This window comes from Bufo gargarizans, chromosome 3 (assembly GCF_014858855.1).
Source record: "Bufo gargarizans isolate SCDJY-AF-19 chromosome 3, ASM1485885v1, whole genome shotgun sequence".
In the NCBI taxonomy this organism is placed as follows: domain Eukaryota; kingdom Metazoa; phylum Chordata; class Amphibia; order Anura; family Bufonidae; genus Bufo; species Bufo gargarizans.
The window spans coordinates 480,223,371-480,236,793 of NC_058082.1; the positions used below are offsets into that span (position 1 = coordinate 480,223,371).

The window sequence follows — 13,423 nt, forward strand, 5'->3', positions numbered from 1 at the left end:
TAGACAGAGTTAATACAAGCCACTTACTAATGAATTATTATCCATATTGGTTCCTTTGCTGGCTGGATTCATTTTTTCATCACATTATACACGGCTCGTTTCCATGGTTACGACCACCCTGCTATCCAGCACTGGTGGTCGTGCTTGCACACTATAGAGAAAAACGTTGGACTATGCACAATCCCATGGAAAAATGAATGAAGCCAGCACAGGAGACAATATGGACAATCACAATACATTACTAAGTGCCTACCAAAACAGAAAACGAACATCCAGCTCAATTTCGCAAAGGTTCAACGGTACTTTATTAGCGTGGTTAAAAATTAAACATCCAGTCCAACCAGTCTTAGTCTATGCGTTTCGGGCTATCAGATATATAAGCCCTTACTCATGTCATGAGTAAGGGCTTATATACCCGATAGCCCGAAACGCGTAGACTTAGACTTTTTGGACTGGATATTTAGTTTTTAATCACGCTAATAAAGTACCGTTGAACCTTTGCGAAATTGAGCTGGATGTTCGTTTTCTGTTTTGGACTTCAAGTTTCCCGCATCCAAGTGCGGTTTATCTTCCGTGCTCATAGCAGAGAAGGAGCAGGCGAGAGCCGTGTTACTAATCTATTAGTAAGTGCCTTGTATTAACTTTCTCTACATGATAAATGCTAATTGCTGCAGGGAGACAAACCCCTTTAAGGTGGGAATACACAGTCAAAAGCTGTTGGCCAAATGACCGTTCAGCCGATCGCTCTCTTCCAGACTCTCCCAAACAGCGACAAGTTCAGTTTGGCTCAGTGTGTATTCACGGGTTTTCAATGGGGAAAGGCGCTGCCAGAGGCTTATCTCCTCGGAGAACAAAAGTATCCAGCGAAAATATTAATTTCACCCAATCCTTCTATCCCCCGACATCATCTGTCGAGAGATCCCCATATACATTACAGTGTCGGCCGAACCTGTTGTTGGCCAGTTTGGCCGACAATAGACTAGTTTGTATTAGGCTACTTTCACACTTGCGGCAGTGTGATCCGGCGGGCAGTTCCGTCGCCGGATCCGCCGATCTGCTGCTGACTGAAAGCATTTGTGAGACGGATCCGGATGCGGATCCGTCTCACAAATGCATTGCAAGGACGGATCCGTCTCTCCGCTTGTCATGCGGACCGACGGATCCGTCTTGTACATTTTTCTCATTTTTACCGATCTCCGCATGCGCATGCCGGAACGACGGATCCGGTATTCTGAATGCCGGATCCGGCGCTAATACATTCCTATGGGAAAAAATGCCGGATCCGGCGTTCAGGCATGTCTTCAGTTTTTTTCACCGGAGAGAAAACCATAGCATGCTACGGTTTTCTCTTTTGCCTGATCAGTCAAAACGACTGAACTGAAGACCTCCTGATGCAAACTGAACGGATTTCTCTCCATTCAGAATGCATGGGGATAAAACTGATCAGTTCTTTTCTAGTACAGAGCCCCTGTGACGGAACTCTATGCCGGAAAAGAAAAACGCTAGTGTGAAAGTACCCTAAGGGCTCTTTCACATCTGCGTTATTGTCTTCCGGCATAGAGTTCCATCGTCGGGGCTCTATGCCGGAAGAATCCTGATCAGGATTATCCTAATGCATTCTGAATAGAGAGAAATCCGTTCAGGATGCATCAGGATATCTTCAGTTCCGGAACGGAACGTTTTTTGGCTGCGCTTTTTGCTCCGGCCAAAAAAACTGAAGACTTGCCGCAAGACCGGATCCGGAATGAATGCCCATTGAAAGGCATTGATCCGGATCCGGCCTTAAGCTAAACGTCGTTTCGGCGCATTGCCGGATCCGACGTTTAGCTTTTTTAGAGTGGTTACCATGGCTGCCGGGACGCTAAAGTCCTGGCAGCCATGGTAAAGTGTAGCGGGGAGCGGGGGAGCAGCATACTTACCATCCGTGCGGCTCCCGGGGCGCTCCAGAGTGACGTCAGGGCGCCCCACGCACAAGGATGACGTAATCGCATGGCACGTCATCCATGCGCCTGGGGCGCTCTGACGTCACTCTGGAGCGCCCCGGGAGCCGCACGGATGGTAAGTATACCGCTCCCCCGGTCCTACTATGGCAACTAGGACTTTAATAGCGTCCTGGGTGCCATAGTAACACTGAAAGCATTTTGAAGACGGATCCGTCTTCAAATGCTTTCAGTACACTTGCGTTTTTCCGGATCCGGCGTGTAATTCCGACAAGTGGAGTACACGCCGGATCCGGACAACGCAAGTGTGAAAGAGGCCTTAGGGCCTTTAGAAGTACAGAGAAAACAGTCAGCGCCTAATGGTAAGGAGTTTTATGCGAACTATAGAAACATCCTAAATTCTATAAAGTGATCTTCCTTGAGTAAACAGCACAAACATACCGGAGGAAAGCCCTGTGTCAATAAGCTGCACACAGCCCAGCATTGTGTGAGGTCCAGGGTGGCTCCAGAGTACACAGAATGACACCTCACATCATTATCCCCAAAATACCAGTAGTCTTTCTACAATGCAAGAAACACAGACACAGAAAAGAGGGCGAGGTCCTCCCAAATATACACTTATTGGCGCACCCAGAGAAAAATGTCTGATTGCTGCAAACCTCTGCACGCAGTTATGTCCCAGGTAGATATGTCAATGATCCCAGGTGTGGTCTGAATAGACGCTGGGTCTTTCCACAAGAGGGCGCAAAAGTGCTGTCTTATAAAAAGTCTCTCGGAGGCTACTTTTGGGTAGTGTTAGGCCTCATGCACACGACCGTTGTTTTATTCCGTATCCGTTGCGCCATTTTTCGTGATTTTCTGTGGACCCATTGATTTTCAATGGGTCCGTTGAAAACTCGGCTAATGCACCGTTTGCCATCCGCGTCTGTGATCCGTGGTTCCAGTCCGTCCAAAAAATATAACCTGTCCTATTATTTTCGCGGAAAATGGTTCTCAGTAGGGGTGCACCGAAATGAAAATTCTGGTCCGAAACCGAAACCGAAAATTCAGGATGCCCTTGACCGAAAACCGAAACCGAAACTGCCTTTTTGCCCAAATACTTTTAAAATACTTTTTTTTAATGATATTTATAACAGTGCCATCCACAGACCCCCCCACCTCATAACAGTGCCATCCACAGACGCCCACCCACCCCATAACAGTGCCATCCACAGACCCCCCCACCTCATAACAGTGCCATCCACAGACCCCCCCCACCCCATAACAGTGCCATCCACAGACCCCCCCCACCTCATAACAGTGCCATCCACAGACCCCCACCCACCCCATAACAGTGCCATCCACAGACCCCCACCACCTCATAACAGTACCATCCACAGACCCCCCCCCCACCTCATAACAGTGCCATCCACAGACCCCCCCCCCCACCCCATAACAGTGCCATCCACAGACCCCCACCCACCCCATAACAGTGCCATCCACAGACCCCCCCCACCTCATAACAGTGCCATCCACAGACCCCCCCCACCTCATAACAGTGCCATCCACAGACCCCCCCCCACCTCATAACAGTGCCATCCACAGACCCCCCCCCACCTCATAACAGTGCCATCCACAGACCCCCCCCCACCTCATAACAGTGCCATCCACAGACCCCCCCCCACCTCATAACAGTGCCATCCACAGACCCCCCCCCCCACCTCATAACAGTGCCATCCACAGACCCCCACCCACCCCATAACAGTGCCATCCACAGACCCCCACCCACCCCATAACAGTGCCATCCACAGACCCCCACCCACCCCATAACAGTGCCATCCACAGACCACCCCCCCCATTGCCGCTCCAGTACAGACTAGTTATAAAATGTGTACAATTAATAAGGATTCTATTCATGAGGCCCCCTCTGCAGTAGAACATTCAATATAGCCACATCCTACTCACAGGGCTGTTATCTTAATGCTGGCTGGCCGGGCAGACGAGCGGCAGCGTCACAACTGACGTCATGTGCCCGGTCTACTTTCTGAATGAAGGAGGCGGCGCAGGCATGTGACGTCAGTCGTGACGCTGCCGCTCGTCTGCCCGGCCGGCCAGCATTAAGATAACAGCCCTGTGAGTATGATGTGGCTGTATTGAATGTAATACTGCAGGGGGGGCCTCATGAATAGAATGCTTATTAATTGTACAACATTTTATAACTACTGGAGCTGGGGGCCGGAGCACAGTGAACGCACCGCCCCCCAGCTCCTCCTCCCAGTCCCTCCCCGCTATTTTCTGCCGATATGTACCAATATCGGCCGAAATGGATTAGGCCCATTTTCGGCCGCCGGAATTTCGGTGCACCCCTAGTTCTCAGACCCATTCAAGTCAATGGGACCGCTAAAAAACGCGGCGGCACACAAGATTGTCACCCGCGTCCGTTTTTTTTCCCATCATTTGCATGGCAAACCTGTCTTAGACTTTTTTTTTACATTCATTTATGTCTGGTGGTCCTCTAAAAATAAAGGAAGACACACGGAAACAAAAACAGATCACAGAACAACGGAACCCCATTTTGCGGAACGGAACACAACAACGGTCGTGTGCATGAGGCCTAACTCTTGGTGTGAGATCGTTGACTGCTAGACTTGCCTCTACAATCCACTCAAATACATTGTTCCAGTTGACAGACTTAGAGAGGGGGCGCATCATTGGACAGAGAAGCAGGATGGTGGTTTTGACAAACTACCCGCCATCTAGACCTCTGACCTGCTGTTAGGAGCACTCGTTATGTGAGGGCATACAAATACGACGAACAGGCTCCAGATGGCCCAGACAAACCCCCAGCAGAGAGGATTGTACGATTCCCCCCCAAAAGCACAGTTTCTTTGTCCACCATCCAGACACAGGTGGCACCTTCATGACACACCCCTATCTCTGCCCGGACTATTTCCAGGCACTTAGCATAAAGAAATTTGGTGTAATGGTGCCCATTATGTGTCCTGCCATTAACGACCAGCCACTGACGCCACTGTTTGGACTGGAACCATATCATCTTTAGTTCCAGGTTCTGTTAGGATCCAACAGCGGTCAGATTCAAGTATGGAGGCCTCGTGGTGGGCGCCTTAATCCTGCCTGTGGCACACTGCCCCCCCACTGCTGGTGTGATGACCAGGCATACGACAGTCGGTCACTTCTAGTAGTGATAAGAGGGACACTAATGTTCCTCTCATGACAGAGCTTCCAACGGGCATTAATGCTCACCCACACACAGTAAGGCTTCACTAGCAACGTCACCACCAGATTGTCACACTTCCTTGCCTGGTCTCCAGATTTATCACCAATTGAGCATTTATGGGACCAGCTGGGACATCAGCTTCAGCAACCTACGAGTGTGCAGGATCTACAGGTCCATCTGTGGGTAAATGTCCTGCATGATACCACATAGAACCTTTATGCCCGAGTGTCCAACCGTATCTCACCTTGTATCCAGCCTAGAGGCCGTATCTCACCTTGTATCCAGCCTAGAGGCCGTATCTCACCTTGTATCCAGCCTAGAGGCCGTATCTCACCTTGTATCCAGCCTAGAGGCCGTATCTCACCTTGTATCCAGCCTAGAGGCCGTATCTCACCTTGTATCCAGCCTAGCGGCCGTATCTCACCTTGTATCCAGCCTAGAGGCCGTATCTCACCTTGTATCTATCCTAGAGGCCGTATCTCACCTTGTATCTATCCTAGAGGCCGTATCTCACCTTGTATCTATCCTAGAGGCCATATCTCACCTTGTATCTAGCCTAGGGGCCATATCTCACCTTGTATCTAGCCTAGGGGCCATATCTCACCTTGTATCTAGCCTAGGGGCCATATCTCACCTTGTATCTAGCCTAGGGGCCATATCTCACCTTGTATCTAGCCTAGGGGCCATCTCTCACCTTGTATCTAGCCTAGGGGCCATCTCTCACCTTGTATCTAGCCTAGGGGCCATCTCTCACCTTGTATCTAGCCTAGGGGCCATATCTCACCTTGTATTCAGACTGCAGGGGGCACAACAGGCACTAGATCCTCCTTTCAATTGTACAGTTTCCCCAATAACCTTCTCCTTTCCTCTAGTATTGTGATCACTTACATATATCACCATTACATTCACACAGAGAAAACCTCATTAGATTCCAACTTATTGGTTATTTTTTGGCAGTGAGTAAATTGGAATTCTGAATTTTCTGAGCTTCATACAGGACTGCATCCACTCCATGGCACCTACCAGCTAAAATGCCAGGGCTGCTTAATTAACATAAAAGGTGCACTTTATAGCTGAACCCACAGGAGACATCTGCACTACAATAAAAGATGCAATATTTTATATCCGATAAGTAACGGGGGCAGGGCAGGGTGACTGGTATGTAAGAGAAAGGTGACCTGTGCGGGTGGAGAGATTACATTAATAGGTGAAGAGGTGACAAGTGTGTGTGTGGGGGGGGGGGGGGGGTGATGTGACATGTATAGAGTTGAGGTATCTTTTATGGGGGTATGATTGGGGTAGGTAGAGGGCAGATGACAGATATAAGGGGAGGGGTAGGTGATAGGTATTAGGGGGATAGGTATATGGAGGATAGTTATGGGGCAGTAGGTAGGTGATAGGTATAAGGGGGGGTAAGTGATAGGCATACGGAGAGTATAGGTGACAGGTATGGGGAGGACAAGTAATAGGTATGAGGAGATGATAGGTATAAGGGGGTAGGCGATAGGTATAAGGACACAGGTATGGGGGGTACTGATGATACGTATGGGGGGCACAGGTATGGGGGGTACTGATACGTATTGGGGCACAGGTATGGGGGGTACTGATGATACGTATTGGGGCACAGGTATGGGGGGTACTGATGATACGTATTGGGGCACAGGTATGGGGGTACTGATGATACGTATTGGGGCACAAGTATGGGGGTACTGATACGTATTGGGGCACAAGTATGGGGGTACTGATGATACGTATTGGGGCACAGGTATGGGGGGTACTGATGATACATATGGGGCACAGGTATGGGGGGTACTGATGATACATATGGGGGCACAGGTATGGGGGTACTGATGATACATATGGGGGCACAGGTATGGGGGTACTGATGATACGTATAGGGGCACAGGTATAGGGGGTACTGATGATACATATGGGGCACAGGTATGGGGGGTACTGATGATACATATGGGGCACAGGTATGGGGGGTACTGATGATACATATGGGGCACAGGTATGGGGGGTACTGATGATACATATGGGGCACAGGTATGGGGGTACTGATGATACATATGGGGGCACAGGTATGGGGGTACTGATGATACATATGGGGGCACAGGTATGGGGGTACTGATGATACGTATAGGGGCACAGGTATGGGGGGTACTGATGATACGTATAGGGGCACAGGTATGGGGGGTACTGATGATACATATGGGGGCACAGGTATGGGGGGTACTGATGATACATATGGGGCACAGGTATGGGGGTACTGATGATACGTATAGGGGCACAGGTATGGGGGTACTGATGATACATATGGGGCACAGGTATGGGGGGTACTGATGATACATATGGGGGCACAGGTATGGGGAGTACTGATGATACGTATGGGGGTACTGATGACAGGTATGTGGGGTACTGATGACCGGTATGGGGGTACTGATGACAGTTATAAGGACACAGGTATGGGGGGTACTGATGATACGTATGGGGGCACAGGTATGGGGGGTACTGATCACAGGTATAAGGACACAGGTATGGGGGTACTGATGATACATATGGGGGCACAGGTATGGGGGTACTGATCACAGGTATAAGGACACAGGTATGGGGGTACTGATGATACATATGGGGGAACAGGTATGGGGGGTACTGATGATAGATATGGGGGAACAGGTATGGGGGTACTGATGATACATATGGGGGAACAGGTATGGGGGTACTGATGATACATATGGGGGAACAGGTATGGGGGGTACTGATGATACATACGGGGGCACAGGTATGGGGGGGTACTGATCACAGGTATAAGGGCACAGGTATGGGGGTTACTGATACGTATGGGGGCACAGGTATGGGGGGTACTGATGATACGTACGGGGGCACAGGTATGGGGGGTACTGATCATATGTATGGGGGCACAGGTATGGGGGGTACTGATGATACGTACGGGGGCACAGGTATGGGGGGGTACTGATCACAGGTATGGGGGTTACTGATACGTATGGGGGCACAGGTATGGGGGGGTACTGATATGTATGGGGGCACAGGTATGGGGGGGGTACTGATCACAGGTATGGGGGGTACTGATACGTACGGGGGCACTGATGATATGTATGGGGGCACAGGTATGGGGGGTACTGATGATACGTGCGGGGGCACAGGTGTGGGGAGCAGGGTACACACCGGGCATGTCAGTACCACCCAGGAGGCTGCAGGCAGTAGTCGGCAGTGTGCGGTCTGACAGCCCCGGTGACACCTCAGCGCCACGTCTGACAGCTCCGCCCGGCAGCCCCAGAGTGCGTCTGTCCCCAGTCTGCCCCCGGGGTACCCACCGTCCTAGCAGCAGGGCGCAGACCACCAGCAGCAGGAACGCCAGGAGCACCGCGGAGAAGATGGGCATGGTGCCTACCCGGGAACCCGGGCCACCGACACCGGCCGACCGGCGCCTGACGCTGTCACACCGATCCGGGAGAGCATGGAGATCCCTCCTCCTCTGGGGGGTGGGGGGAGCGGCCGCTACTATCCCAGGAACAGGAAGTGAGAGGGGGCAGAGCGCGGCGCCATCATGTGAGGAGGAGAGGGCTGAGGCGCCTGCGCCGACACACGGAGAGGCGGCTTTTCTCCATGTAAACAACAAATTAGGCTTCTATGTTAATTTTTTTTATTACATCGGCCGATTGTCGTTCCTACCAGATCGTGACAAATCGGCCCTGTCCCTTAAACATCCATGAACAGCTAGTGTCAGATTGGGGTTTATGGGACGCACCAGAGAAAATTATTGTCAAGAACCAACCCGTTTACCATCAATGAAGTTTAATAGGTTTTGAATCAAAGAAATAGACCCAAGAGGCAAGTGCCAGGCTCCAAAGACAGCCAAATAGGTGTTTTTCTCCTTGATTTTTGGGGCACATTATGGTATTAGAGCCTGGGCCACCGGGGATCCTCTGGGGGCCAGTCTGACCCTGTAACAGCGATTGTCGGCAGTACATCGCTCCGTGTAAACAGGGATGATGCCAGTTATGGTTGCTCCGTGTAGCTGGGGGGATCAATATGCTGTCAGCGCTCATCTTGGGCAAATTATTTTGATTTGCCCTTATAAATACCCTATGGCCAGTGATTGACTGCGGCGGTCTCAGGTGTAGATGCCATTGCTGCAGTCAATAAAGGCTGGTGGGGACAGGGATTTATGAGGTGAGGTCGGGGACTTATGAGGTGAGGAATCGTTAATTTCTAACGATAATTTGTTTTCCCTTAGTCCTAACAGCAGCACAGATGGGGTTAACCACCCCCCGTGGACTGGTAGGAACGGCGGAATTTTAATGAGCCCAAGTAATAATCAAAAACTTAAACCTCCCCTATAAAGGAGGGAATCACCTCCAGCCCATTGTGTTATAGCAAGAAAAAAACTAGCCTTACTAGGGTGGGCAATTTGTGTGCTGCTGTTAGGACTAAGGGAAAACAAATTATCGTTAGAAATGAACGATTCCCTTACGTCCTACCAGCAGCACAGATGGGAAGATAGCAAGAAGAACCCCCAGGGAGGGCCATCATGCCTGGCAGAACAAAGTATAGTCTGCCCAAAGGCCTAGTACTCAGCTAATCTGGCATCTAGTCTACAATGGGAGATGAATGTTGATTCAGAGCTCCAGGAGACAGATTTGCTAATCATGTCGAGCGGAAGAAGACTCCTCTCGGCAAAAGAAGTAACTACAGCCCTCGTAGAATGGGCTTTTACAAACCCCCGGAGGATCTAGAGATTGGGGAACAAAGGATTCCCTAATAGCCTCAATCCATCGACTGATGGATGGTTTAAATGCCTTAACGGCCTTTAAACTTACCGGCAAACAGGATTAGAAGATTTTCATCTTTCCTGAACTCCTTTGATCTATCCACATAGATCCGGAGGCATCTCGAGATTTCCAAAGGATGTATAGCAGGTTTCTCAGAGGAGGTAGAAGGTCTAGAAAGAACCGGGAGGGATATCACCTGGTTGATATTCTGGACTGAAGTAACCTTAGGCCTAAAGTACGGGAGAAATCTTAAAAGGACCCGGTCTTGCAAAAAAATGGTATAGTGCTCGTGTGCTGAGAGAGCTTGAAGCTCAGAGACCCTCTTGGCCGAAGTCACTGCAAGAAGAAACACAAGTTTCCATGTGACAAACTTGAAATCTACCTCCTCCAAAGGCTCGAAAGGGGAGAAGCTAACCCCTTGAGAACTGCTGATAAATCCCACTGAGGAATGGGCTTCTGCTGATAAATCCCACTGAGGAATGGGCTTCAGTATTGTAGGTTTTAATCTTTCAGCTCCTTTAAGGAACCGTTTGATGAGCGGGTCCTGAGAAAAAGACTTGTTGAGGCAAGCTGAAATGGCTGAAACTTGAACCCTCAAGGTAGATGGAGCAAGGCCTTTGTCAAGGCCATCTTGCAGAAACTGAAGAATGATGGGGAGGGGCGGATCTGCAGATGCCACATCCTTTAAGGAACACCAAGAAGAGAATATCCTCAAAATCCGTGAGTAGGCTCTCTTAGTAGAGTCTGCTTTTTAATGAGACAGCGTTCTCAGGACCAACTCTGAAAGCCCTTCTATTCTGGGAAGGGACTGATCAACCTCCAGGCTGTCAGGTTGAGCCTGTGCAGATCTGAGCAGAGGTGAGTGTCCCATGACACCAGGGTCTGCTGAGGGGGGAGCTTCCAAAATTGCTCTCGACTCATTTGCGTGAGCTGGGTAAACCAGTATCTCTTCGGCCAAAACTGTATGATGGCTATCACTGAGGCCTGATCCTGACGGATTTTCATCACAACCCTCGGAATCATGGAAAACGGAGGGAAGATGTAAGCCAGCCTGAACCTCCAGGATATTGACAGAGCATCTATCGCCAGGGGGTTATCCTCCCTGTAAAGGGAGCAATACCTCTCCACCTTGGCGTTGAACCTTGTTGCCATAAGATCCACCTCTGGCATCCCCCACTTGAGGACTATCTGCTTAAATATCTCCGGATGTAAAGACCACTCCACTGTTGAAAGATCGCGGCTCAACCGATCCGCTATCATATTGAGGGAGTCTCGACTGTGGATCGCAGATAAGTGGGAAAGGTTCAACTCTGCCCAATCCAGAATCACCCCGATCTCTGATAAGAGGGGAAGTGATCTTGCGCCTCCCTGCTTGTTGATGTACAGTACCACAGTCATATTGTCTGACTGGACTTTCACTGCTTTGCCCCGGATCTGATGGGCGAAGTGAAGGAGGGCTAGCCGGATAGCTTGAATCTCGCGGAGATTGAATGAGAGGGGACGCTCCCGAGGAAACCAGGATCCGTGAACGGAGAATCGTCTAGATGAGCGCTCCAACCTACTTGGGACGCATCTGTTGTCAATATGACCCAGGTTGGCTGGGTCATAGACTTCCCTTCTAAAAGATGGCTCCACCATCTGAGGGAATGCAGAGTTCACCAAGACAGGGAGTTCAGCCTGGTGGGGCTGCCATTCCATTTGGAGAGGACCTCCGATTGCAACGGCCAGAGGTGCCATAAAGCCCAAAGGACTGCTTGCGCAAACGCTGACATGAGCCCCAACATCTTCATGAGAGTCCGAATTGGGACTCGCCAAGGCACAGATAGGAATTCTGCCGTGTTCTGTATTCGGGATCTTCTTTCTGGAGTCAACCGGAGAGACATCCCAATGGAGTCGATTATGAAGCATAAATATCTTACTGAAGTCGACGGGCTCACGTTCGACTTCTGCCAGTTGATGATCCACCCTAGGCGGAACAGAAAGGAAATTGCTACATGAAGATGGTGGGTCAGGACCACAAGGGAAGACGCTTTTAAAAGCCAATCGTCCAGAAAAGGATTGATGGTCAGTCTTTGGAGTCTGAGAGCCGCCACCACAAAAACTACCACCTTGGTAAAAGTGTGAGGGGCAGAAGAAATGCTGAAGGGACGGGCAACGAACTGATGGTGGACCGCGATCCTGAGATATTTCCTGGAAGCAGGATGAATCGGGATGTGCAAATACACATCCTTGAGGTCCAGGGTTGCCATCACATCTCCAGGATTGAGAACGTGAACCACTAACCTGATGGTCTCCATACGGAACCTTACTTTCTCGTGCATGGCATTGGGGGACACAGCACCATGGGTATATGTCCAACTACCACTAGAAGGCGACACTAGACATAAAAAAGTGTTGACTCCTCCCCGTTGGGCTATACCCTCTCCACAGGCACTAGACAGATCAGTCTTGTTCTAGTGTCCGTAGGAGGCAGACCTGACCTGCTTTTTGTGCAGGTCATCCTGCTACCTTTTTATTTTATTTTTTCTTCAATCATTTTTTCTTCTCTGCAGGTTCCGGACTGCGGCAGGGGTGGCTCCATCGTGTTCCACTTTAGTTGCCCCCCTGTGGGCGCGTACTCAGGTACCTGGCAGCCACCCAGTCCCCAAATCTGCTTCCGCAGTGGAATTCTGGCAGTCCCACAGTTCCCGTGTTGAGTCCGCCGAGGGGGTGGTCACTGCTGCGCCTGAAGACGTCTGAGGGTGAGTATGTTAGATTAGGGTCTCCCACCCTCCTCCCCGGGCCTGGGCGCATTCCCCCCTCTTCTTCCTTCCCGGATACCTACATCTCTCAGCTGTATCCTGGACCCAGAAGCCCCCTGGCCTTTTGTTTTTCCCTCTCCGGGGGTCACTTCTTCAGTTCTGGGGACACCTCTCTCCCCCACCTGGCCCCGTTCGTCGAGGCAGCTCTGGAGCACTTCTGCGATCGCGGGCGTTCGTCCTCCGCCGCGCACCACTAATTTAGGCCCCGGCTTTTCGGGCCTACTAGGCTGCAACTCCACACCCACCTTCGGACCTTCCCGGGCTTGCTTCGTCTCCTCCCCTCCGTGGGGGGAGCCTGGAAGGGGCCTCTCCTGCCTGCCAATCCAGCTCCAGGTTCCCTGCTCTGTTTTAGAGGGGCGGTTCTTCCTCCGGCTGTCGGCTTCTGCTCTCTCCGGGTCGCCATCTCCTGCTCGGGCGCGCTGCACTGCTCCTGGGGTCTGGTAGGCAGCCTCTGGCTGAATTGCTCTGCAGGCTCCTTTCCCCCCCTCCCCTCTCAATTTCTGCATTCTCCTGCAGCCCTGCCGCCTGATCTATAGCTGCTGCAGCACCTCTTGGGAACGTGGCATCCGGGGACAGATAGGACAGCCCTGCTGCCCTATGAGGGCCTCCTCTCCCAGCTTCCCTATCGGATCGCCACGTATTCCTCGTGCGTCCATTGTCTACGGAGGTTTC

The 13,423-nt window shown here is 50.9% G+C and overlaps 1 protein-coding gene across 2 annotated transcripts in view; it reads right to left on the reverse strand.

The window, feature by feature from the left end:
* The window catches only part of KIAA0100 (KIAA0100 ortholog), a 76,790-nt gene extending 68,079 nt beyond the window's left edge, over nt 1-8,711 (reverse strand). For both annotated transcript variants that reach the window (XM_044283791.1, XM_044283790.1), the window contains exon 1: nt 8,493-8,711. In XM_044283791.1, coding sequence (XP_044139726.1) covers nt 8,493-8,560 — 68 coding nt within the window. In that variant the 5' untranslated portion in view covers nt 8,561-8,711. The remainder of the gene's footprint in view (nt 1-8,492) is intronic.
* Nucleotides 8,712-13,423: the final 4,712 nt, after the last annotated feature.